The 26,511-nt window shown below is 38.9% G+C and overlaps 2 protein-coding genes across 5 annotated transcripts in view; one reads left to right on the top strand and one right to left on the bottom strand.

Annotated features, from left to right (window-relative positions):
• PAICS (phosphoribosylaminoimidazole carboxylase and phosphoribosylaminoimidazolesuccinocarboxamide synthase) overlaps positions 1 to 14,246 on the bottom strand; it is a 43,249-nt gene extending 29,003 nt beyond the window's left edge. Inside the window, exons 1-4 of one of the 4 annotated variants that reach the window (XM_065060966.1) lie at positions 13,735 to 14,227; positions 9,095 to 9,181; positions 6,007 to 6,444; positions 4,892 to 4,981 (exon numbers count right to left, since the gene is read on the bottom strand). In XM_065060966.1, coding sequence (XP_064917038.1) covers positions 4,892 to 4,981; positions 6,007 to 6,444; positions 9,095 to 9,181; positions 13,735 to 14,122 — 1,003 coding nt within the window. In that variant the 5' untranslated portion in view covers positions 14,123 to 14,227. Of the gene's footprint in view, positions 1 to 4,891; positions 4,982 to 6,006; positions 6,499 to 9,094; positions 9,182 to 13,734 lie in introns of all 4 variants that reach the window. The other 3 variants (XM_065060965.1, XM_065060967.1, XM_065060968.1) reach the window with 3 other exon arrangements.
• Positions 1 to 26,511, top strand: part of PPAT (phosphoribosyl pyrophosphate amidotransferase) — a 48,168-nt gene that overhangs the window by 17,331 nt on the left and 4,326 nt on the right. Inside the window, exons 2-10 of the mRNA XM_065060992.1 lie at positions 16,414 to 16,480; positions 19,780 to 19,986; positions 21,281 to 21,393; positions 21,513 to 21,658; positions 22,945 to 23,017; positions 23,390 to 23,541; positions 24,834 to 24,961; positions 25,273 to 25,494; positions 26,277 to 26,397. Of these exons, the coding sequence (XP_064917064.1) occupies positions 16,414 to 16,480; positions 19,780 to 19,986; positions 21,281 to 21,393; positions 21,513 to 21,658; positions 22,945 to 23,017; positions 23,390 to 23,541; positions 24,834 to 24,961; positions 25,273 to 25,494; positions 26,277 to 26,397 (1,229 nt within the window). The remainder of the gene's footprint in view (positions 1 to 16,413; positions 16,481 to 19,779; positions 19,987 to 21,280; positions 21,394 to 21,512; positions 21,659 to 22,944; positions 23,018 to 23,389; positions 23,542 to 24,833; positions 24,962 to 25,272; positions 25,495 to 26,276; positions 26,398 to 26,511) is intronic.

Below are 26,511 nucleotides of genomic sequence, written 5' to 3'. Positions count from 1 at the left end.
CTGTTGTTGAAGATTTCATCTCTTAACACGTTAAAGCTGCCTCTTCTCTGCAGTAGTGGGCATAAGAGCAGAGTATATGCACTTATATATTAAAATAAAATAACAGCTGCATAATATAAGTTTATGGATTAAACGTGCAAACTGTTAAGTTATTTAAATCTGGATCAGAATTTGTAAAATGGTTCGCTGTTTGTGGCTGTAAGATATGTAGTAACTGGTGAACAGCAGAACAGGCAAGATGGTGACTTTCATAAGGGGTGCTTCAAAACATACTGAAATTATTGAAAGACTCCCAAGTGACTGATGCCAAGAGTCACTGAATTAGCCCCAAAAATGGCAAGGGTCTTGACATTGCATCAGGGTGCTGTGCCTGGACAACTGATCTGCCAGGCTGCCTGCCTGCATGATAAAGACAAAGTACTAAATGCCTGTCCTCAGAGCATCCCCCCTGCTGTGGTTTGTGAGGAGTTTACATCAGACAGCAGGGTGACAGACCTGTCCCTGGGCTCCTCTCAGTGGGGAGGAGAGCTCCGCTCCTTGGCCATTGGCCCTCTGCTCTGTGAGGGAGGACTCCACCTCTCTGCCCTGGGACAGACAGATGGACAGGCAGATGATGCAAGCTGTCTTTCCAATTCTAGTTTCCAGGTGAGGACACTGCTGTACAGAGATTAAATGCTGAAGGCCACAGTGCAGATCAATGACAGCAGTTTCTGGCTCCCCAGCCTGTTCTCAGTCCATTCAAGAATATTGCCCCTAAACATTGAGCAATAAAGCATAATCTAGAGCCATTTTATTAAAAATTAGCCCCCAAATCAATAAGGCCTTGTTTGCATCAGACGTTCTTTACAATGTGACCAGCATAATGTGCTTTTTTTTTTTTTTTTCTTGGTGAACCAAGAATATGGGTAGGGAGCCTGGCTTTTTTTTCTAAGCCAGCGTTCAGACCTCTTGGAGGGAGGGCATGAGGAGAGCAAGACTGAGCCAAACAGAACAAACCATCTAGCGTTTCTGGCATGGATAAAACAAAGTGGCTCCATCCACATTGTTTAGTGAAGCTATAGACAGTTGCCAGCAAATATGCTTAACCTCTGTTGTGTTTGAAGCGTTGCTCACAAGCCCACAAAGCAATGCTGTCTGTCACAGCTTTTCCTTTTACCCACTCAGACTGATATAAGCTGTGTTCTCTTTTGGCACCCTGTCACTATCACTATTTATCCTGCTCTCTGGCTCATGAGGAAAGATTTGTAATTTGTCTTCTAATCCTTACTCACATGTGTGTCTTGCATAGTATAAAAGGGGAGTGGGAAATGTCAAAGCTAGGGAAGATTTTCAGTGTGGCCTGTGTTTACTCTCCAACAGCTTGCAAAGTTGCTGCCGTCTCTGTCACGCAGATCTGTGATCCTGGATACACAGTTGGGAGTTTGTGTCTGCAGCCTGAGTAGGCCTTGCGCTAAGCCAGTGAATAATCGAGAATTTTTGGGTTTGCACTTCTCTGAAATACTCCACACCAGCCTGAGGCATACACTTTAAAACATGATCTTTTGACTTGATGTCTGTACATTTTAAAATTTCAAGCACACAGCAGTAAATGTTCAAAATAAGCCAACATAAGTGCCCAAGTATGTATCAACTTAAGATCTTGGCTTTAAAAAACCATTATTTTAAAAGCCCTTCCTTAGGAATGTATCTTGGCAGTGTCGTGACTTACTCCAAATTTGTCATGGGAGAGACATATAGTGGAGTAATCCTAATAATGACAAGAATAGTCATTTGTTTGAAGCAAAATACTCGCTGTAGATATTTTTTAAGAACATCAGGCTACTGCCATTCCTTAGAATCTTGTTTTAGTCTCCCCTGTTGTTTGCTATGGCACTTCAAATTTAATCAAACACCTATACACAGTCTGTGGTCATGCTGCAAAGTCTGACCAATGTGGAACATTCAGGTACATGGAGTTTAAATTGACTGACTGCTGCCTGTGCAAACGGAAGCAACTGGCTCTTCAGAACAAATTTCTGGAATTACCTGTCCTTAGAAGTGATCCTGTGAAATAGAAAACATCAGTCAGAATTACTAAATAAGCTTGTATTTCCAGCTTGATTTAATGTGGGTATCTCTTATCACAAAAGAGAAAAAATTACAGTGGCCCTGGCCTTTCTTAGGCTGCTTTTGCAAAAAAATCCAACCAACCAACCAAAAAATCACTAAAAAACAACAACCAACAAAAACAAAATGGGTTTGTGATTGCTGTGATGCTCGTGCAGCCTCTGCTGGCCAGTCTGCTGAGAGAGCTGTGTCAGGGCAATGCCGCAGGAGACATCTCAGTAACCTGCTAACAGTCTGTACAAGGACATGTAAGGATGTATTTACTTGTATGTTCCTTCTCAGGTGGGCATTTGCTACTCTTTAAGTAGCAGATTCATTTGGGCAGAGAAGAAAAACAATACAAGGAAACATCAAATATCTAGGTACTTTCCTGAAACTACTGCATTTGTATTTCCCTAATACCATCACAATTTTTCTCCTTACTAGAGAGTGGCAAACCTGGTTGGACCATTTATAAAGAGTGGCAGTGGTGCCAACATCTGTGGTTAGTAACTGAGGTCCACATGTAAGACCATGAGAAGCCCTTCTGAGGCAACTTGTGTGTCTCTGCACATTTATGCAGCTGCAGTTGCCAGAAAGCAGATGTACGCTGAGGCCAGCTGACATGCATCTAGACAAGGGTGTGTAAAACTCTGACTGCAAAGTACATTAACTCCATCTACTAATTAGGAAGATGCCCTGATACGAGGTTAACTGAGTTTCTAAATTCTTATTTATGTCAAATTATTATTATTTTTAACACTTTTTTTAAAAGGTATGAGTACATATAAATTATAATTACATGCTTGTTGAGAAAGTTTTCTGTGAAAGTTCTGTTTAATATGGAGTAGTCTTTAAGAAGTCACCTCCTAAAGGCTACTGATTGTCAGATATCTACTGATATTAAAGAAGCAATGTGACACGATATCCCTGGATGATTGTCTTTTTCACTATTTTTCAGCAAGTAAATTTATGAATACAGGGATACATACAATTTCTTTACTTATAAGTTTCTCACTTTAAATTTATTTGAACTATCTAGTAAAGGCTTCTACCACATTTAGAGAATAAAGGGTCTCCATGATACTGAATGCATCTTTGCTTTATATAATACCTAATTGTGTTAACATAAACAACATTAAAGTCTAAGTGTTTTTTACCACCTGTGATAAAATTATTTGAGTCTGTAGTCCTCACTGGAAGCAAGGGAAAGGATTTTAGAAATTGAAACTATCTCACCAAGATTAGTGCTGTGGTTTTACCATTTTTTTTGTCACAAAATTTTGATCAGTAGTCTTTAGAGTAGATAGGCTGAACCACAGACATTTCTGAAACATGTGCTAGTATTCTATGCCAACCAAATCAGATTGCAATTGCAATTACAATTACCCAGAAACAAAATATGCAATTAGAATACATATATTTGAGAAAGGAAATGGTAACCAAGGCAAGCTATAGATGTCTAACACCTACACATATCCTAAAGGAAAGTTAAAGTGTCAGAAATGAGATTTCATTTAATGTGGGTATCTCTTATCGCAAATACTGGAAGTATTCAGTTAACTTAGTCTTGAATAACCGGTTTGGAAGATTGCAGTCCAAAAAGTTACAGTATTACGTAGCTGCAGGCTGTTGAAAACTATGTTGTGGGACAGTTTAGTGGCACTGCTGAATCTATATAGTATTACAGTGTTTTACTCCTGTTTATATATATGTAGAAATTCTACTTGTTGATGGGGGAAAATTGAATTTGATGTGTTTTATAAATGAGATCTCCATAGGCACTGCATTTTCATGACAACCTATTTTTCCCTGATAAATGCCTCAAGTGCCCATGGTGATCTGATAAAAGGCCAGCTATATATTTCTTTGTTAATAAATTTAAATCAATAAATGTATTTTCTCTTGAATACTAAAACAAGAATACTACTGTCTGGTATACCTCAAATTACCTCTCGCGATCAACCATGTCTTTACTTGTTATAGCTGTTTCTTTCATTATATGGAGAGCTGCCAGATTGTCTGGAGTAGTATTTATAGGAACATCATCTGTCAGAATATTTTTAATTTGACATTAAAATCTTTCAAGTTCACGTTAGACCACTTTAAATTCTGTAAGACTACTCCTTAATACCTAATTTAGACTGTATTCTGATTTATGCTACTGAAAGAGACCATGAGGTCGTCCTCTGTTGTGGAGAGTCAAGTCTGTCAGCCTTTGAGATTCCACGTGTGTCTCTGGCTGAATGTTAAACTCTTGCTTCCCCTGAAAGTTATGCTTTCGGATGTAAACCATGATGTTTCTTCGTAAAGAGGCTATTATCTTCATATTCAGTGCTAGTAGTGATACTCCTAAATGAAGTTTTCATTCCCTGATGTGAGTATTTACACAATCACATTAAATACTGATCACATTATAATGTGAAAAAGAGAATGCCCTATAAGCTTATGCACGGGAGACTGAACAATTCTAATCCTTGGGAAGACACAGTTTAAGTAAAACTAAGTGCAGTAATACATTGCACTCAACTTCCTTAAGGCAACAGTTTCTTCTTTACATCTTGAGTCATGAATCTCTGAAAAGATTACTAGACTGTTTTTATCAAATTCAGCAAAGCACTGTATATGTGCACATATGCCTGTATTTACTGAAAGTATGGTTATCATCCTGACATTATCTCCTGCCTGGAAGTTTTTTAGGCCTCTGCATTTTCTGACCATCATTACAATGGGGACTTACTTTAGAAATCTATCTTAAATTACTAAATTTAGGGATTTATATAAAATAGAAGACTTTTCAGTTTACCTGAGTCAGAAACTTTCTTTGTATCTGCAACCTGTAGGTCTTCTGACATATTACTAACGGAGTCCTCTTCACCCGTGTCTCCAGGCATTTCTGTGTAAATAATGCTGTGTTAGTGAGGGTACTGCATTGTGTATTACATCAAAAGAGCTGTGCTGGGTCAAATCAAAAGATCTGTCCAACCTAGGACGCTCTTTATGCCAGCAGGCAGTAGCAGATGCATTAGCAAAGAGCCTGGAAACACCAACCGAAGAGTAAATCTTTCCCCAAAGTGCTCTCTGAGTTTTCAGCCAGAGACTGTCCTTGTGTTTTATTTTTCTTGACCTCTTGCATTATTTTACTAACTTCTAGTCTTATATATGGCCACCGTAATACCATCCCCTGTGTAGGATTCTTACTGTGTAATAAAAGAGTTTTATGTTTCATTCTGTTCTTAAACAGCAGGCCTGTTTCTGGTTGTACATACCAATAAAGAATGTTTTAACTCCTGGGTTCATCAGTCTACACTACTTCTGCATTAATCCATCCATTATCAATTTATTTGTCAATAACCACACAAAAACTAAAGGCAAGCTCTAACAGCATTCTTGGTACTGTTCCTTTCGCTATTTTCACAATAGTTGACTGACTAGTTTGGGACTCTTGCTCCAAAGGCCAGTAAAACTGGGCTACTAGGGACCATAAGAGAAAGACAATTTAAATGTATTTTAACCAATGTCTGTAACTACAGACTTGTTTTGCTCAATGCCTTAGTTTTTCCAGTAACAGTCTGTCTCTCTCATCCATTTTTTTATCTAAGCTGGAAATAGTCTCTTCTGCCATGATTTTTACTGGAATGGTCTCTATCACCTTATGTCTTCATTTTTTTCCCTCTTTTTGTTTCTCAATTCTGTTATGAAAATAATCAATCTGAAAGATTACCTTGTAATGTAAAGTGAACAACTGGACTAAATCCTAAATTTCCATTCAGTGTCTTTCCTTCCCCCAGCAAATTGGTTAATCTTTAATTAATTGGTATATATGCATATATAGATATAGATATATATTCATTCTTTTAAGGTCTCTCTAGTGCTGGAAAACTAAAATTTTTAAATGATATATGGGTATGAAGTACTTACCTATGGAGTCCTTTTCTGATTTTGCTTGTCTCCATTCTGGAGGCCTCTCACTTTCATCATTATCTGATTTACTTGCATGTTCCATGGTGCTGTGCCTCAGAATAGCATCCAGTTCATGAAAAAATTTCATGCTTTTACTTGTACTCCCTGAATCTTGGGCACTTTTTACACTCTTGTATTCATGTTTCAGATTTTTATATTTTGTCCTGCACTGCTTCCAGTCCCTGTCAATTCCGAACTTTTGAAGTCTAGCAGCAACCTGTTCAAAAATTCTTTTATTTCTCACTGTCCCCTCCAGTTGTTGCTGGATATTTTTGTCTGACCATATGCGTATCAAAGCTCTGACTTCATTAACAGTCCAGTGTTTTCCTCCTTCATTTGCTACTGTTGGAATAAAAGCTGGTGTTTTGGAAGCTTCTATTGCTGACGTTGGATTACCTGCATCGTGCGGGGTAGGGGAGAGACACAGACACAGGTTACCTGCATGGGGTGCTTGGGGTGGGGAAAAGACAGAGACAATGAGAATGAAATATGCTGTTTCCTCAAGACTTGTCTCTCCAGAGAAAGACGGAACAGAGGTGACATTAAAATCAACCTATTGGTTATTAATTTTGTCAGCATTTTTGTTAATTCTGACATAATTTTTGCCTTCTCTTGAAAACTGGTACTAAGATAGTGCATGTACATTTAATTAATCCAAGAACATTTCTTTCTTCTGTACCCTACTATATTGAATTTTCACTTGTAACACCTTTGAGAATAACCAATGAGCTGTTTTGTCATTCAGACATTGAAGGGGAGTGCTGTTTGGAAGATACAAAGTGCTGTATCAACACAATAATAAATTGGGCACTGAGTCACTGACACAAGCACCAAGACTTAACTTTCTGCTTCAGGTCATTCTTTTGGTTTTACACACATGGAGAGCTCTAAACTGGGAAGGGGTCTGAAAAATCCAATCCTTAACTTAAAAAGCTCCCTTTTGTGTGGAGCTGAGGAATGGAGACTGTTGCCTTCTGTCACACAAGAACATTTGTGTGATAATGAACCCAGTTCTCATAGTACAGAACCTCCCCCTTTCTCAGTGTGGGTCCATCACAAATACTGGGGGGGTTTAAAGTAAAACTTAGAGTTATCCCATTCTGCAGAACTAATATTTTTTTCATTTTCTCCAGTCTTCAACTTTATTTTTTATTATTAGGAGGTAAAGGATGCCATGCAATTACTTAAAACACTGAAATATGACCTCTTGCAGTTTTTTAATGTTTCCTTTTTTCTAATTGTGAATTTGCTTAAAGACTTCATTATGAATATCAAATTAGTTTGGAAAGTGTTTTTTCGTGCATTTTCTAAATATTTGCAAAAATGACTGTTTAAAAAAACCCCACACAATTTCAGTGCTTCATCAAAGAGAGCAAACATGAAAGTGTATAGTAACTGTCATGGTTTTCAGCAGTCATACTGAAGTGATAAATGCCTTTGCAAGTGTCTTATTCTAAAAGGAGAATCCTGGTTATGGGAGTTGGAGATTTATAGTCACTGAGCTTTGTGTGATGGCAAAAATATCTGACCTTTGCTTGCACATACAGTGTCAGTGGAGCATAGTTGTGTATAATAACCTGTCTGGGGACAAATTTGTCCTAGATAGAGGCATTCTTTGCTAGTCTCTGTAATTGATTCTAGTTGTAAAAAAGCTGTATTAACAGATACCAATTTCTTCCCTGTTAGTCCTGTGTTAATCGGACCTCTGCAGCAGGCAGCTCACTGATATGATGTTGAGGAGGGTAATTTTCAGGTGACATAGCAATTATGCTTTCATTTCTTCCTGGGGGAGTGAAAGAAAATGCTTGTTTACAGGTGAATGCAACCATAGGCACTGCTGCAGTTGGAAGATTGAAATCTAAAGACTAAGGAACTAGGGAAGGCATTTCAGTATCAGAACATATTTGAGACCCCATGCAATTCAAGTTATTTTGCTTGCTTTGTAGAAAGCAGCTTTCTCAGAATTAAAGATTTTATAGCAGCTCAAATGAATCTGCTTGGCAGTATGTTGCAAGAGCACTGACAGACATATTCCTGTAAACTTTGATTCAGATACTTACTGCAAGAAAAGTTTTGTTTGTATGTATGTGTATACAATTCCATGTAAGATTCTTGTCTCCTCTTTAGTTTCTTGTTATGGCAGGTAAGAGGGGTGTAGTGTGTACGGTTTAGCCGGGGCCTTGTTTTCTCCATGAATATGGCACCTTGGAGATTCTGTAGCAAAAGTTGTAACTGGACTGGGATATATGCTAGGGCATAGAGGGCGTGCCAAAAATCCAAAGAGCATTTAAGAATTTCAGCACAGTGCTGCTGTTCATCCAGGCCAGGAATCAGCTCATCAGTTGCCTAATTCTGCCTAAAATGCCGTCAGGTTTCTCCATTCCCTTTTTGGTCCCCTTGAAGGGGCTCACACCTAGGATTTTCTCCCTCTTTCTGGCTTGCCAGATTTGTGCCTTTGCACTGTAATGACTTTCCTGAGCAAAATGACTAGAGTAGAACCATTTCCAGATGGGTGGTTGTATATCTGATGGGACTAAAGCCTTGCTCACCACCCCTTGCTTGGAGAGAGGATACAGCTGCTTTGAAGACCACTGCAAATCTGGATTGCTCGGTGGGACAGGTCTGGCCTTTGCCTGTCTGTCCTGGCTCAGGCCATTCATTCAGGCTGCATTAAGCAGAAATTACATGCGTTGGAGAAAATCCACAAACTGGCATGGGTATTGCACACTACCATTTGGCATACTTTCCACTAGCATTTAACAAAATTAATGTGGTTAATGTGGTTAGTATGATTAAGCTACAGCATGGGATGCAATTTGAATGTGAACAGTAGTCATGCAGGAGTTACCTCATATACAGTGGGCAGCATCTAGCGATGCATGAGACTGTGGAGTGCTACGGCTGGGAAGGAGATGGTTTAAAAGAGTGGCTATTTTAAAGCTATGTTGATCAGAAACAGAATGAGGGCGTGCTCAAGCTATCAGAAAGTGCTCTGGCAGCCATGCTGCTTTTTACTTTTTGATCTCACTATGCCATCATACTATACCTAGTTGAATTGGTCTGACATGTGACATAAAAAGTAGTGGATCTTCTGGAGCGTCCTCATCATCTTCTAAAGAAACTGATATTTCACCTGGGAAGGAAAGAGTTTTTAGATGAAAAATTGGTATGGACTAAATTAGCTTAAATTAAGTGAAAACGTCCATACGCAATGAGAAGACTATTAACTTTGCAATCTCCACACTTAATTTGTATTTACATTATATTTAAAATTAATTTGGCCTGTCCTCATAAGGGGACATGAGTTATAGGAGGTAAATTAAATTATAGCTTCCATATGAAGCCTGTTCAAAATGTATTTAAAATTCTTGTAAAAAACTGACTTGATTCTAGTGACTTGTATGCTTTTCTGGCTCTCGCTATTTGGGGTGCATAGCACATTAGAAGTATAGTTTGAAAGTACATAATGAAAAGAGATATAGAATTAAAAGTGAACTTTGCACATGGATGCAGATATCCACAAATCTATTTACGGAAGAAAAAAATCCAAGAAGAATATTTAGAGTATGAAGAAAACAACAGTGTTCTGCAAAGAGTTCTGGAAATCAGTGGAATTCATCAATGGCACAGGGAAAAATGGGAAAATGTTGTGAGTAGAAAACAGATGTATTTGTAGCCACAGAATTCAGTCTAACTTTTTACAGCATAGGGTTCCTACATTTGTTTAAAAAGCAATATTATAACAATTACTATGTAAGTTTGGAAAGCAGCACAGGTTCTGCATCAGCTTAGTTTTCACAGAGGACAGGCTTGGAAGTTGTTCTGTGGTAAGATGCTGTATTCAAAGTACGTGTTGACAGGAGGTTTGAAATGTTGATTCACTGTACAGGGACTGCGGGGAGTGAGCTGCTCTGGGCTCCAGCCAGGCAGGTCACACAGATCAAAGCAAAGCTTCCTGTTCAAAGGTGCTGTGGCAGCGCCTCACAAGAAACAGCAACGAGGTGCGGCTGGGATGCAACCTGGTATCCCTGACATAGGTGAAACTGAAAACTGCATTTGAGAGCATTATCTTAAATCCTCCTGACTTTCAGTGAGGCTCAGAATGACTCATAGATGCAGTGGCCTGATCTCTGACTGCTCCCAGCTGTCAGCAAACCACAGAGAGGGAAATATATCCCCTGCTGGAAGGCTGCTGAGTGCGCCATGGGTACTAGGATGAGCAAGTTTAATTACATTGTAATATTAAAAAGAAGCACTTTGTTATTTTAAGTAAATATGAACAGTTAACAGAAAAATATGTGAGAATATTTGATGGAGGGAAAAAAGCATCTCTTATAAGAGTATTTCACACTCTTATTAAAAAGTATATCAAATACTTGTTAATGACATCTTTAATGTTAAAGTCCAGATATGGAAAACTATGTATAAGTGGCATTTTCAAGTCGGCATTTCTGAAAGATCTTTTTGCATTTCTAGTAGCTGTGAGTTTTGTACATATAATAATATTGTCATTGCTGATGCATTTCTGCTCAGACTTGATAGTTTTTCTGCACTTGCTGTGGTAAAGTGAAGGTCAAGGGAAGTGATCAGTGTGTTTATATTTAAACGTAAAGAGAAAAGTATAAAAGAGTGTTAACTGACTTAACATGAATTACTAGGTGAGCTTTACTTTTGTAGATCATGTACTAGATTTACTAATATGTGATTTAACTTGAATCAAAACTGGTTAACAAAATGGAAAGGTCATTGATTTGAATTCTAATAAAAGATCCCATTTTTCACAGTGCACCATCACTCTGCATGGATCTTCTTGGTTGTTGATTACTGGGGTAATACGTAAACTACATTTTAAAAGAAGTGAACATTTTGACTTGTATCTTCTTTAATTATTGTGTAAGCTACAACTTTGTGTTTGCCCCTAAAAACATGTATTTTGGGAGGACAACGTGAACATGTCTGGCTTCCACTGCTGTATGTGGTAATGCAAGAAGTGTCATCTTTCCATGAATGAGCCGGGAATTGATGTGTGTGTTGCCACCACGCTTATCCTGGGACCTTTCTTTTAGGTTTGATTGTGATTTTCAGTATTGATTTCTTCAATTACACTTTCAAAAGAAAACTGATCGTACCAGATAGGAAGAAAAAACTTAGGGAAACACTGTAGAAATACCATTCAGTCCCATTAAAGTAGTTCCTTCTGCCTCCCCAGCAATCGCTCAGTATTTGAGATAACGAGGCAAATCAATCACAAAGACGTACTTTGTAGCTTTACATTAAGGATGGATATGAATATTTAAACAAGGGCCAAGCAGAACAGTAAAAATACAGTCATTTCTGTGGGTTCAAGCCTTGTCCCTTGTCATGCTTTTTAAACAAAACAAATTAATATAGCTATTTCAAATAAGATAAGACGTGAATGGTGGACAGTATCATTTGGCACAGGTTTTAGTTTGCTAATAGCATTTTGTTCTTGCCACCCAAGTCACAAGCCTAGACGTCCTTGGTTCTTCCAGCTCTGTCAAAATGAGGTGTCTCAGCCTCTTTTTAAAGAGGAGAGGGACCACTTTTCCTTCCTCTCCTCTGTCACTCTAAAAGGGACAAGCCCAGAAGGGGTCCTGCAGGGATGCAGGTGTGCTTCCATCTGTCTGCCCTGGGGAGGATGACACCCCCATTAAAGCAGCCCCTTCGTCCCGCAGGCCCTTTCGTTCCACGGGAGCTGCACCTGCAGGTCTGCCCCCACGACAGAACTTGTGAGCATCAGCTGCAGAGCCTCAAATGCGGTTTTATCCTTGCAAGGGCCCTTCAGAGTAACCGAGCTGAGCAGACATTGCAACTCTGCCTGCAGTGGGAAAAGGACTGGGCCTCCAGGACAGCGTTATTGTACTTGCTTGACGTGGATTCTTAAATGAAGAAAGTGGATGTTCTCACAGCTGCTCCCTCTGCCCCCTGTTATGGTTAGCTGCATTCTGCATAGCTGCAGGACACATTTCTATCTTAGTGTGCTTTCGTTGTGGCTGAATTATGGTTGCTATGAAAATCTTTACATTTAAATTATTGCCATTAGTGTTGCATTATTACAGTTAGTTGCATTTAATTTTTGTTTATCCATAAAACTTAATTTTTTTAAGGCAGTAACAGAAAAGCTTGTGCATTTAAGAGATATATTTAATCACCTTTAAAACTAGTCTGTCCTAATGCTTCAACATGAGGTATATCTCACCCAGGGGTAATTTTAATATCTATTCTACTTTGGGATTCACAACAGAAAGTAACCTTTTCTGATTTAAACTTGCTAGAGGTCTAAGGCAGATGAGAATTAAGATTAACAGTTGGTGCAAACAACGTAAGACACAGAGGGTAGTGTAAGGGCAGATCCTCAGAAGGACACTCTTTCATGTAGCCCTCAGAAGTGTTAACAGCTTGTATTAGCCTCAGTTCTTCAAGTTTAAAAATAAAAATACATTGCAATATACGGAGAGCACATTAAAATATTATAAAATTGCCATTTAATTTAAAGTGACTTTGACAGACTAGAGGCTTTCTGCTAGTGATGACAAATGAAGGTCAAGCTTTTCGTTAAGGTAAGCAATGACAAGAAAAATGGCAATTTCTTCTCCTCAGACCTGTAAAGCAGCACAGTAGAGGGAGACATGGAAGGGTACAAGGGCAAGCTGGATGTCCAGCTCTTTTCTGTGCCTTTGGCAGTCTCCCCTGATGTTGGGCTTTTTGTTTTCTTAAATAAAGATTCACAATCTTAATTAATGTAAATTGCCAGATACTGTAGGAACACACAGTTAAGATTTTAATTTCTCTTTTTAGCCATCTTATTTTGGTACTTACAACTATCATTTGGGCTTATGCTTCAGTGTCATTTAGGATGTGACAAGGAGATTTGAGTGATGTCAAATAACAGATTGACCTTAATGAAATGTTAGGCACAGCTTAAATACATATGTAAGAGAGGGCTGAATAAAACAAGAGATGCAAATACTTTGATAAAAACCTCCTCAGAATAAAAGCAGTTAGTTTGCCTCAAAATAATCTGATAAACATGATATTTACTTTCCTCACTACAATTTTTAATGAGAATCATAGAATCATAGAGAAGTTATTAAGCATCCCTGTTTCTCAAATATTTAAGTTGAATTGCTTGCAAAATAATTTAATTTACCTTTAGTCATCATACCTAAATTTTCAGTTACAGATAAATAAGAATAAAAATCCTAAATTTCACTTGTATCACAAATAATTATTTTTTTTTTAAATCATGACAGTTTCAACCTTTACTTTTAAGTTTAAATCTGAATTGGAGCTCTACAAAACCCACTTCCAAAGTACTGCAAAGGAATGTCAAAGGGAACTAAACCAGCTATTCTTAACCTCATGTTTCAACCCTGTGCAGGAGCCTTGACACCCACAAGTACTCACCGAGGCTGCAACACAAGCAGTTAGCATAATTTTGTTAGAATGATGCTGTATTTACAGACTTCGACACTGGTGGGTGCTAACATTTTATTCCCCTGCGTGAGGAGTGCATCAAGTCACTTCTAACCATGCTGTTGGGTCTGTCAGGCAACCTCTGCTTCGGCTCCAGCAAACTCAGGCTTCCGTTTTGTTCCCTTTGGGTTTTAAGCAAAGAGAGGGGGGAAAAAAAAAAAGGAAAAAGAAGCAAAACCAGTTTTTTACCTTGCGTGCTGTCTGTTGTGGGGCTTGTGTTCAGCTGCGTCTCAGTCGCAGAACACCTGCCGTTTTCTTCTGCTGTTAATTGTGTGACAGGTTCATATCGCAATATGGAATCCAGATCATGGAAAAACTTCATGGTTTTAGTGACATCCCCAGAGTTGTGGGCATATTTAACCGTTCTGTATTCATACTTGAGATTTTTGTACTTTGCACGGCACTGTTTCCAATCCCTGCAAACTCCTAACTCCTGCAACCTTTTAGCAATGTAGATAAATATTCCTTTATTCCTCAGGGTGCCGTGGAGTTGCTTTCTGATATTTTTTTCTGACCAGACGCTTAACAAGGCTTTAACCTCCTCCTCAGTCCAATGCTTCCCTGCTCCACTCTCCATGTTGAAAGTGACCTGGAAATGATTCACTATTTCTAGCCAAGATTTTGTTTCCTAGGAAACCAGACGGCTGGTTGTCAGTAAGCTCCGCCGAGATGAAAGGATCTAGTTTTACTGGCTCAAGCTGCCTGAGGGGAGTAACTTGAGAAACTGCCAAATAAGCGGGCTGGGTGTTGGAGGCGGCCGGGGCGGGAGCGGGGCCGGGGGGCGGCCTTAACCCTTCTTGCGGGAAAGGGCCTCTGTGAGCGCTCTGGTGGAACGAGGGGGGAAAAAAGAGTCACACAATCATGTTCCTTTATTAGAAAAAAACAAAACAAAACAAACCACGAACACCCGCAAAGGCATTCTCGCCTCGCCTGCCCGTTGCTGGGTGGGCACTCCTGTGGGGAACCCTCCACGCCTGAGCCTTCCAAACAGGTTGCACTTAGGCAATGGTTGAGGTGATAGTAACGTGGATAGGATCATCCTGCTTCACACTGGCTTCTCTGTGCAGTAGTTGGTTTTGAATTGGTGGCCATATACACGTTTTTAACTCTGATATTCATTGGGTTACTAGTGATGTTTTAATAAAAAGCCTGCATACTTAAAAATCTGACTAAATTGGTAGAATTGTGTAAGCTTTGTGGTAATGAAATTGAGCTAAATGGAAGATGTAATCCAGTGACTTCACAAGGGCCTTTGGTTCAGGACGTTTGCTTCCCTCTTCTTCGGTATTGATTTCACTGATGTTTAAAGGGACAGCATCAGTATTTAAGTGGAAATGGCCTGTAATATTAACATTGGGGTTAGAAGTTGCTGGATGCTGTATATCAACCCTTAAGTCATACTAACCGTCTTTGCGTTTATAGATGGGACATCTCCCTGAGTTAAAATAAATGGATTTAAGAATGTGTCCTCACCTCTGATTTTTCTCTTGAAGATCTGTGTCAGTAACAGGATAAATTAATTATGTGAGAAATTTGTTCTGTTTTGCTTTCTTTAAATTTTTGCTTTACGTACCACTGGGTCTAGTGGCCAATAAAGGGATTTTAGAAACTGGAGAAAATTTATAATGAACATGGTCAGTTGTAGATGAGCATCCATTCTGTAGATTTTTTTGTGCCCAATCATATTTTTGCTTACACCAACATAATTCCAGTGACTTCAGTTGAGTTAAACCAATCTAATGCACAAATAGTATCTTTATCTAATATTGTAAAAATATTTTAACTCTTTACTTTCTTGAGGAAAACATCTTTGCATTTCAGTCATTATTATACATGAGAGTGGACTTACCAGTCTGCCCACGTCCTTCCGAGTGTCACAGCCATGATGGGTCTGTGGTGGCAGTTTTGTTGGAGGTAACACTCAGCCTTATTCCAGGAAGCTTTCTAAAGGAAGATCGAGCAGCCTTCACTGTTACCCACAAAAAACTCCAGTCTGCAAAACACACCTTTTCACCGGATAAGGACTGAATGATAAACTTTGGGCATCTGTGCAGCATTCTGCTGGCCTCTGTCAGGGAGCATGCCGGTGCTGCCTGTCCGTGGGCTGGGCCTGCGCCTGGGGACAGAGCAGGGACAGAGTTGGGGAGACCTCTGCCATTGCAGCTGATGCAGCTCTTCTGCTCAACAAGGCACAACTGCCAGCCTGAGCCTGATCTGCTGCACGAGAAGTATTTCCATTTGTGGCGATGCTGTGCACCAGACTTGTTTTGCTCGACTTCAGAAGCTGTGATGGCCAATACTAGGTTTATGTGCTCAAACACTTTTATCAGAGAGTCTATATAGCTTTTAGCGGTGTAAATGCCAGCTTGTCTGCATAAATGTTAAATGCAAAAGCTCCTGCCTAGGTGATCTGTGGAAGAGACAATGCATTCCCCTAAGCAAAACCATCAGTTGAATACCCTCCCTTCCAGCCCAAAGCAGAAACAGAGTAGCAGCATAGAACCTACTACTACAGCCTAGACCACTATTGCTGCAAAGTGGCTTTTCAGATTAAGCATCTGCTGTTATTTTATGCCCACACTGAAATAGAACTGAAGTGAGAGCCTGAGCCAGTGCTTATTAGTGGAAAGATTCCCGCTGAATTCAGTGGGCTTAGGCACAAACCTTATGTGACTGTTTAAAAATAAAGCATAACATGGGCAAAAAAAACAGTTGTAATTACAGGCCTGTAAAATAAAACAACAAATAAGCCTACATTAAAATTAATGTTGTAGAGAATAGAAGAAAAAGACACCAATCCATTATATATTAAAACATTTCATATTCTAAGCATTTCAGTGCTTAATGTTAATTATATTTTTTCCATAGGGGCCAGGAGAGTGCTGGAATTGTGACAAGTGATGGAGAGTCATCCCAGGCATTCAAAGTGCACAAGGTAAAATGGAAATGAATGTTTTGTACATGCCTAACTGAGATGCATTGAAGTTTGCTTCAGCTAGGAAACACAATAATTAGAGGGAAAGCAACATGTTTTGATGAACGGTTTTTGTTTTGTCAGTGACAGTATCTAATTCCGTTATTTGTGCAATTTAAGTGCATGTTTAAAACAAATATGCTGGGTGTATCCATGCACACAGTGGCAGACATACAGAAGTATCCAGATCAGGCTACTCATGTCACAAAAACTACTTACCAAAGTTGCCCTGCAGCTAAGGTGTTAACCCTTGAGATTTGGAAGAGCACCCATGCAACTGAGATCAAGAGAAAATAAATGCAGTTACAGGCTATGCACAAGCAAATGGATGACTAATTCTTGCCTTACTGAGACTCAAGGAAGTGGCAGCTACTTTACCCATAGGTAAACATAAACAGAGTAAAAGATTGAATGAAGCCTCAGAAGGTCTTCCAGTCTTTCTTGAGCTCAGACAATCCCAAGTAATGTTAAAAGACATAAAATGGCCATACCCTTAAAAGTATTATGCCAGGAGAATACCTACATGCTCTGGGGATATTTCTGCTCATTCTTTATTGAATAGTGATCAGGAAAAAAATTAATCATCAGCCTATTCCATCCTGGGAGAGGAGAGGATTGGAAATCATCAAGATAACCATAGGGCAATTTCTTTGCTGCAGCAGCATGTGTATCTGTGCATGACTGCTCAATGCCTCATGCAAAATCCTGTCTCTTCAAGCTTCATGTTTGCTGGCTCTTCAGGCATTTCCCCCCCTCCTATCTGTTAGTTACAGCCTGTTTCACACACACACACACAGGCTTTTAAATGCAGTTTTTCTCAACTTGAGCACCATATTATCTGTTCTTCATTCCTGCTTCTGCTTGGGTTTCAGCTTTACTTAAGCTTACAGGAATCCCAGGTTCCTTTATAAGGGGCTGCTCGAGCTGCTCCATAAATCCCATCATAAAAAGTGCTTCTCAGTATTAACTTCCAGCAGGTGACAGAATAATTTGTAGTGTGTTACTGAGCTGCAATACTTAGCTGTCATGCTAAGAATTTGACTTTATCATAATATCAGCTTTGATATTTTAAGAGTTCCAGAGCACATGATGGTTTCTTTTATCCTCTAAATATGTTTCTCAGATACAGCAATTTTTAAAACTGTAATAACCACAGTATAATAAAGAGCCTGTGTAGTACAATATATATGACTTTTTTAGTCCTGGAAGTGGTGCTAATGTAACAAACGTTTGGTCTGTTACACTGGTGAAGGTATATTTAGGACTCTGAATTCCAAACTAGCCCATAAAGATGTCAGCAGTTAAGATGCTACTGTACCTGTTTACCCTCCAAGCCTGGCTGACTCTTCTTCATAGCAGAGACAACAGAATGGAAAAGTTGCCCACTTTTCACTGCATCAATTTACTCACGTTTGTCAGTAGCTTAAGGCAATACGTAGATTAGAGTATGAATTGGAACACCTTTGACAGGAGTATGTGCTCCCTTCTGATTGTTGCCAGCCTTTGACCATGGATTAATAGCCCTTGACAAAGGCTATTAATCCTTTGTTTTAAAATCTCCAGGACAAACTCATCCATATTTCTCTGTCAGAGCCTTTCAGCTGTATCTGTATAACAAAACATTATTGTCATAGCTGTATTAGCTCAGGATGCGGAAAAACTTAAATCTCTTGTATAGACATAGTGATGCCAGTAGAATAAAGACTGTCTTCTTGCTTCACACTTGGATATGCAGAATAATATATTAAACTAGCTATTTGTCAGACCATTATCATGTTCTGACATGTATAAGGCCCTGTATAATACAGACATAACATTGTCTTCATTGGGCATTTTTTATAGTGGTGTAATTCACATTTGCCATCCCATACCACCACAATCTAAATCAGAGGAATATTTCAAACTACAATTAAAAGATTATATAGTTGTGTAAGTAACCAAATGTGTTTTAAACCAAAATTGCTTGCTTAAGCTATTGCAATGCTTAACTCAACCACAACCATTAACGCTGGACCTATGAACTGTCAGATCTCCTGTCAGAATAAAGTTGTCCTGAGTAAAATAAGTGTGCGTGGTTCCATTTCTGTGCACATATGAGCACATGACACAAGACTTTAGACCACCTTTATGTCACCTGTGAGACAACAGATGATAACTGATTCGGCACAAACTTTGCTGAACCATTAAAGCAAACCCATACCAGTTTGACCATTTGAGGCAGTAACTTTTTAACATGATAGTAAACATCCTAAGACCACATGTACAAATATAGCCTCTTGGTATTCTGACTCTGTAACAGTCACAGCAAAAAATACCCTCAAGCTGAGCTTTCTTTAAGTATTTTTGGTTGAGCTCTGAAAACAGTTCAGCCAATTTCCTTCCTGTCCCATCACACTCTCTTGTTGTTGTACCTACAGCAAAGGTTATGAATCATCGCAGCTTCAGACCACTCCTGTGTATCTTTGAAGATCCCAGAGGAACATTGTCATGTGGGATATCATGTATATCACAATTAACATGTGTGGTAGGGGAACATGCATAGAAAGGTGTAAATATTTTCCACAGGCAGCAGCAGCAGCAGGAGGATTTTGTAGGAGGAATCCAGTCTTCTACTCTCTGTAGCTTTTTCAGAGTAAATTGTCTCCACATAGTACTTATTGCCAACAGAAGCTCCTGACAGATGACTGAAAAGTTTTGATGCATTTCTGCTTTAAATAGAAGGAAACCTGGCTATATGAAGAGTTTGTTTTAAGTAAACAGTAAACCCTCTTGAAAAAAGCTTTGTTTCTGACATTGACAGGAATGACAATAGAATCTAATACAAATTTTCATGGACCTAATATAAAAGTAAATCAAATATACTGCTAACTAGTAAAAGGTATTCTCTAAATAGAATTCCATTCTGGCAACTTTGTCCTCCTTTTCCTGTCTTCTGGCAGTCTTTTTTTCTGGAATTTTTAAACAGCACCACAGTTTGCTGGTGTTTTTCAGAAGATCTATTTTTAGTCAGAGAATAGGTTGTTCCATGAAAATCATCAACACAAGTATGTCTTATTGCTTTATTTAAAACCAGGAGTAATGGGATCTGATATATCACTGTGACACCTACTCAGCTTCTTTCTTTACCATGTCTTTAAGCTTATTTGTCTTTCTGTTAAAGTTGCTTGCATTAATACAGACCAAAAACGAACACAAGGAGAAATGAGGAAGTTGCTGGGAAAACAAAACCAAACAATTTTTTTTTTCTTTTTCTTCTGAAGGGAATGGGTCTTATAAATCACGTCTTCAATGCAGACAGCCTGAAGAAGCTGTACGTTTCAAACCTTGGTATTGGGCACACGAGGTACTCCACCTCGGGAATTTCTGAGCTGCAGAACTGCCAGCCTTTTGTCGTAGAGACTCTTCATGGGAAGATCGCTGTGGCGCACAACGGGGAGCTGACAAACGCTGTACGGCTCAGGAGGAAGGTTAGTGTCTCCTTGGGGAGTCTCTGGCATCATTCCTTTCTATGTATGGCAGCAAAGAATAATAACCTTGCTATGACTTTTCCTTAATACAAGACTGCTTGAGATAGTGAAAGAGCAGCATAATCAAAATATATCATTTGGGGGGGAGGGGGGAATTCCAGGAGAGGGGAGGCATTTGTAATTGTCACAGGGTAAAACTTACCAGTCCTCTAGACTGACAGTCATGTTCCTGTTGATCAAGGGAGAACACTAACTCAGCTGTAACAGAAGGCACCTCAACATGTGGCTCTGCTCCTTTGCAGTGCCTGATAGAAGGAACAAATCATATGCATATGCATTTCAATCTGAAATGTCTGGTTTGGAATATTGTCTTTATTTGTATTTCTGGCTTGCAAAATTAATCATGAGCACCGTCACGACCTAAACCAACAAATGCCAAATTTTATAGTGTGTCTGGCTAGAAGGGCATGTGTTAAAGAACCAAATTACAATTTAGCAGATCTTTCATTGTGAAATCTCTTCTATGATATGTTCCATCCAAAAGTGAAAGGACATGCTCTTGTGAGGCAGATGTGTGGCATGCCCAAAGGAACCTGGCCCGTCTTTCATCAGAGCTACAAGTGTGTGAATGGATGGGAGAAAAAAAACAGCACTGAGGAAATGTAGATGGAGAGTGGAGAATCAGAGTTACATGAGATGTAAAATGATTTCTAAAGATAAAAATTAGGAACTGTAATGCATACAGCATCAAATGGGTTGTAATAGTTGTGTAAATACCCTGCAGATTCTCTTCTCCCTTAGAAGCATAAGTTCACCAAGACAGAACAATTTGACTGACCAAGTGTAGCAGACTTTAAATTGTGGGATTTCATTTTTTAATCCAACCCTGTGTCCCTTCACACCTCTTTTTTATTGTTGTTGTTTCTTTGTGCCCAAACCACCATTCTGCTGTGATATCTCTTTCTGTAGCTGCTATAAGTAACTTCATATTTTCCCTTGTATATTTTACCTCTCTCCCCAGAGCAAGCAGAAACACAAAGCTGATAAAATGGCTCAAACACTAATTTATGCCTTGAATATTGGTGGCATTAATTTTGGTTGTATGTGGAGCAAAGGAATGAGATGCAAAGGAAGAAATGTACCATTTGATGTTCCTTTGTTCTAATCATCTGAAGGACTGATACGTTTTTAAATATTTGTTCATTACACAAAGCTGTCATTAGGTTAAAATCAGAGCAGGGTTACGTGGGATTTTTCTTAATGTTCATAACACTTTTGCTTTGTGTCTCAAAAGCTTATGCGGCATGGTGTAGGACTGTCGACCAGTTCCGACAGTGAGCTGATCACCCAGCTGCTGGCTTTCACACCTCCTCTAGAAAACGACGATACAGCCGACTGGGTAGCAAGGTGAGGAGGGTGGGTTTCAGAATCGAGAACAGCAATCTAATTTCAGCATGATATGCAGCTGTAAATGCACACAGCTGTTTGTGTGACACACGTTTATGTTCACCTATGTCTCATTTCAGAATAAAAAATTTAATGAATGAAACTCCAACTTCATATTCATTGCTAATTATGCATAAAGACATAATCTATGCAGTACGTGATCCATATGGGAATCGTCCACTCTGCATTGGTCGCCTTATTCCAGTAGGGGACATGAATGGAAAAGGTAAACCACATACATATTCATATACATATATATATGTATATATATAGTTTGTGCCTGAAAGCTATGCTTACTGTGGTGTAAGAAGGAGTATGTGATACAGAAGTCAGTTCTGAAAATTCAAAACAAAGAAAATGTTGGTAAGGAAAAAGTAATTTGTAGAAAGCCTGCGAACGTCTTTTCTGTTCCCGACAAAAGGGAATCCTAGCCACCTGATAACAGTGTCAGAATTAGGCAGCCCAACCAAAACAGAATGTTTGTGAAAATTTAATTAACATCACCTAAATAGGAAAGCAGGGATGGGCAGGATCACAGAAAGGTTGAGCTTAGAAGGCACTTCTGGAGGTCATCTGGTCCAAATCACCTGGAGACAGTTGCTCAGGTCTACATCCAGCCCAGAAACAAGTCTACTTTCTTCCTTTCTCCTATAGTAAGGTGGCCAAAAAGTGCTGGATTACTGGTAATGTATTTCTAAATTCCAAGCACTCCCAGTCACATTTGGTATAGTGATGGCACACTGTACAAATCAATTTATGGGAAAAATTCTTTGTATTCCTGTTTAGCCTGCAAATTAGCATCTTCCAAGAAGTGGGATTAAAATCTGTTCATTTGTATAAAGATAAAATAATGCAAACACAATGTAGTAAATGCTTCCATATCTTCACCAAACTTGGTAATTATAACCGTAAGAAAAATTATCAAGACCTTTCTTAAAGCATACAGACATTCCTACCCTGTGTTACACAATTTGATCTTTCCTGTGCCTGTCTGTGAAAACTCTCTTTATTGGAGTTCAGTCCAGCATCCATTGTAATAAAAAGGATCTATCAACACATAGCATAGGAAAAGTAAGGAGTGTCTTGTGTGAACAGAAGTAATTCTGTATATCTGAAGTCACTGAAATAGAAAAGTTTGAAGAAGTGCAGAGACAACAAAGGTAGTTACATGAATTGTCTCTCTTCATGAAAATGATGCTGTAAATATGGTGATGTTCCTTCCACTTCTGCCTAGAACTGGTTTATGATCTTTTGTTGTTGTTGTTTTCGTTTGTTTGTTGTTTTGGTTTGGGTTTTTGTTTGGTTGGGTTTTCATGGGTTTTGTCTGTTTGTTTGTTTTTTAATATTACAGAAACTATGGCATGCTATGCCTTTTAGTTAGAAATCGCAACAGTCTTTCATTGTGCACTTGGCAACCTAAACCATAGCAGGCCAGATAGTGCAGTAGAAATGCAATTTTAAGGGGTAACAGTAACAAGAATCGTGGACTCTAACTGAAATATTTCATTTCAGGAAAAGATAACAGTGAAACAGAAGGATGGGTAGTCTCTTCTGAATCCTGTAGCTTTTTGTCTATTGGTGCAGAGTAAGTGCCCTGATTCTCACTTTATCTGAAAGCTCTCCTCAGGCAGTGATTAAACATTAAACCTCAAACTGCCAAATGACATAGTCTCTAACAATGTACATTCCCAGTCAGCTTTGTGTCATTCGGGGACAGCTGCCTCTTATCACTAGACAGATATTTGTCCAGATATTGTCCTGGTCTTGTGGGCCAGGATTTTTTTAGTGACCATCTTTATTCCTGGTTATATTTTTATATTGCATTATAACATTTATTAGCTTTCATAGAAAAGTACTCTGTTATTGATCCAGGACTAAATTATTGAACCTTGTTTATATTTCAGAACTACCATCTAGGTTCAGGACATTTCTAAATGCTATGTATTTCTTTTTCAAGGTACTATCGTGAGGTCCTTCCCGGAGAGATTGTGAAAATATCCAGATACGATGTCCAGACACTGGATGTTGTACCAAGACCTGAAGGAGATCCATCAGCATTCTGCATCTTTGAATATGTTTATTTTGCAAGACCAGACAGTATTTTTGAAGGTAAGAAGATGAAGTGTACACAGCTCTTCCCTAAATAGTGGGAGATGTTATCCTGGAGAACAATGTGACTCTGGAAAGGATCTGGGATCACAGTAGGGTACCACTGAATGTGAGCTTGCAGAGGAGAGCTGGGACAGAATGGGTTGGCACAGTTCTGGAGGACATGACACTCATCAGGAGGGGCAAGTAACATCACTTTCCTGTTCCTAGCTGTACATACAGCCTCAGTCAGGCTGCCTGCAAGGGATGAAAAGAGCCACAAACATAATTAAGGAAGAGGAGATATCCTTAACTTTAAAAAAAACTTCTTCAAAATTAAGATTAGGAAACAGAATCTGCAAAACAACTTTATTTTGGCATTTTCTTTGCAAGAAATGGTTATTTCAGGAAGATGCTTTTAATAAAATTTGTAAATGCAAGCATTATCTAAGTCACGGGTGTCAAACTCATTTTCAACGGGGGCCACATCAGCCTCACGGTTGCCTTCAAGGTTGAAAATGATTGACACCCCTCATCTAAGTACTTGAGATTGTCAGTCTAATACTTTTGTTATTATTTCAGTAGGAAGCCCTCAAAAATTGCCTCAGTGACAAGATATTAGCCAGGACTCTCATACCTAACAAACAAGGTCTCCTTTGCTTTCTATGGCCGTGCCACCTGTTGATCCTACACAGTTCCCCACCTTTATAAAGCCGGTTTCACTTCACATCCCTTTTTTTCATGATCCTCCTACCCTTCAGTATCCTCACTTCTTACATTCCTTAGTACTGCTGCTGTACCCTTTGCTGTGCCTCAACTCATCACAATACCTCCAGTTCTCTCACATGTTGCAAATTTTTTAGGATCTTGAAAGATTCTGAGGCCTCTTATTCGCTTACTAAATTTGGAGTGAATTTTGCCAGCTGATTCAAAGTTAATAAGCAGGCAGATGCAGACAGCAGGATTGTACAAGTGTTGTCTGCTGGAAAAAACAGCCTAAAAATAGAATATGCACGTTAAGAACAGGCAGGCGCAATTTTTACTTCTTTTTTCCCGTCAATAGATTTTGTAAAATCCACAAGACCTTTAGTTACCCCATTATGGCAAACTCTCTGTATAGTGATATGAATGTGTATGTAAGAATATGACATTATGAAAGGAAATAAAAAATTACCTTATGGGAGTGACTGCTTACTAGTTCTAGAGCTTTTCTCACTGACTTCTATGCCTGCAACTTAACAGAGGAATTAGTACAGCAAACTGAGGAAATCTGAATTACGCATACCAGGCATAACACTCCTTGCTGTCCGTAGGTCAGATGGTGTATTCCGTCAGGAAGAGATGCGGGCAGCAGCTTGCTATTGAAGCACCTGTGGAAGCAGACCTGGTCAGCACTGTTCCTGAGTCTGCAACCCCAGCAGCTCTTGGTTATGCTCAAAAGGTATATGTTAACTTGCCTTTTTTCTTTTTTTTCTCCCCAAGCATATTTATATATACTTTTTTTGTAATGGGGTATTATGTTATGGGCCATTAAGAGTTTTATATTGATAAAGCTTTATATCTTGAGTACGCTGGGTACCTCCTATTGAGTCATCTGCACTTGTTTTTTCTGTCATTATTCTACTATATTAAGGTATTTCAAAGTTCTTCGGTTACTGTGAAGTCATACTAAATCCTAAGGTTGCTTCAAAAAACAGTAAGTGAGAATATCCGGTTTTATAGATACTAATTCTGTTTGTCTCCTGTTTACAGTGCGGACTACCGTATGTTGAAGTACTCTGTAAAAACCGATATGTAGGAAGAACATTTATCCAGCCGAATATGAGGTTACGGCAACTTGGTGTTGCAAAGAAGTTTGGGGTTCTGTCTGATAATTTTAAAGGCAAACGAGTTGTTATCATTGATGATTCAATTGTGAGGGGAAATACCATTTCACCTATAATAAAACTGCTGAGAGAATCAGGAGCCAAAGAGGTAAGCTAATTTTCAGCCAGTACAATACTGTTGCAAACAGAAGGTTGATGGGAGGGTAAAGCACAGGGGTTTGCCTTCATTTGCACTGAACATTGTTTCCTTACTTAAAAGAGCAAATGTGCGAAAAGGAATAGCTAGTGCATATTTATTGTGAAGATAGGTTGAGAAGTTTCTTCTGTATGACTGTGAGTTTGGGGACATTAAAGGGGTAGGAACAGGTCTCCATTATTAAAGCACTATCTGTCAAGTAAAGAGAGAATGCAAAACAGATTAGATAAGATCAGAAAATCAAGTATTGGTGTGGTATTCCTGACATCTGTGTGACTTGTGGTACTGCATGACATACAACCACATACTTCAGTGAATGGTCATGTGCCTTAAGTCACCAGAGCACAAAATTTTAAATTGGTTAAGATTTAATTGAATCAGAATGTGCAAATCTCTTACTGAAGAAGAAAAATTTTGTCTAATATTTGACTTTATAAACTGAAACATGTTCATCATTGATTCAGCACCATATAAAAAAAGCAAAATCAGGATGCAACTTTTTAATAACACTAGGAAATACTGTAAAGATAAAATCTAAAACTGTCTTTCTCTCTCCTGCTGCATTGGCATCTGAAAAAAAAATTATCTTACTTTTAACCCCCTTCCATGACTTCTTTGTAGTGCCATGTTCTGTTCTTCGTGATTATTTTGCAGAACTAGGACTTGGCTATTGTGTTATGATCTGCTGACCTTTACCTTATAGCAGTCTGATTTACAACTGTACTTTTATTCAGGTGCACATCCGTGTGGCTTCGCCTCCCATAAGATTTCCTTGTTATATGGGAATAAACATTCCAACTAAAGAAGAACTCATTGCCAACAGACCTGAATTTCATGATCTTGCAAACTATATAGGTAAATGCTACTTTTTCTTTTTCTTTTTTTTTGAGAGAGAAATTTTACCCGTAGGGGTTTTATTGTCTACATCAAAATAAAGGACAACATATCAAGACAACAGTGGCAAAACTG

The sequence above is a fragment of the Columba livia genome, chromosome 4 (genome assembly GCF_036013475.1).
Source record: "Columba livia isolate bColLiv1 breed racing homer chromosome 4, bColLiv1.pat.W.v2, whole genome shotgun sequence".
Taxonomy (NCBI): domain Eukaryota; kingdom Metazoa; phylum Chordata; class Aves; order Columbiformes; family Columbidae; genus Columba; species Columba livia.
Note: the sequence above shows the minus strand (reverse complement) of the source record. Positions and strands in the feature narration are given on the sequence as shown.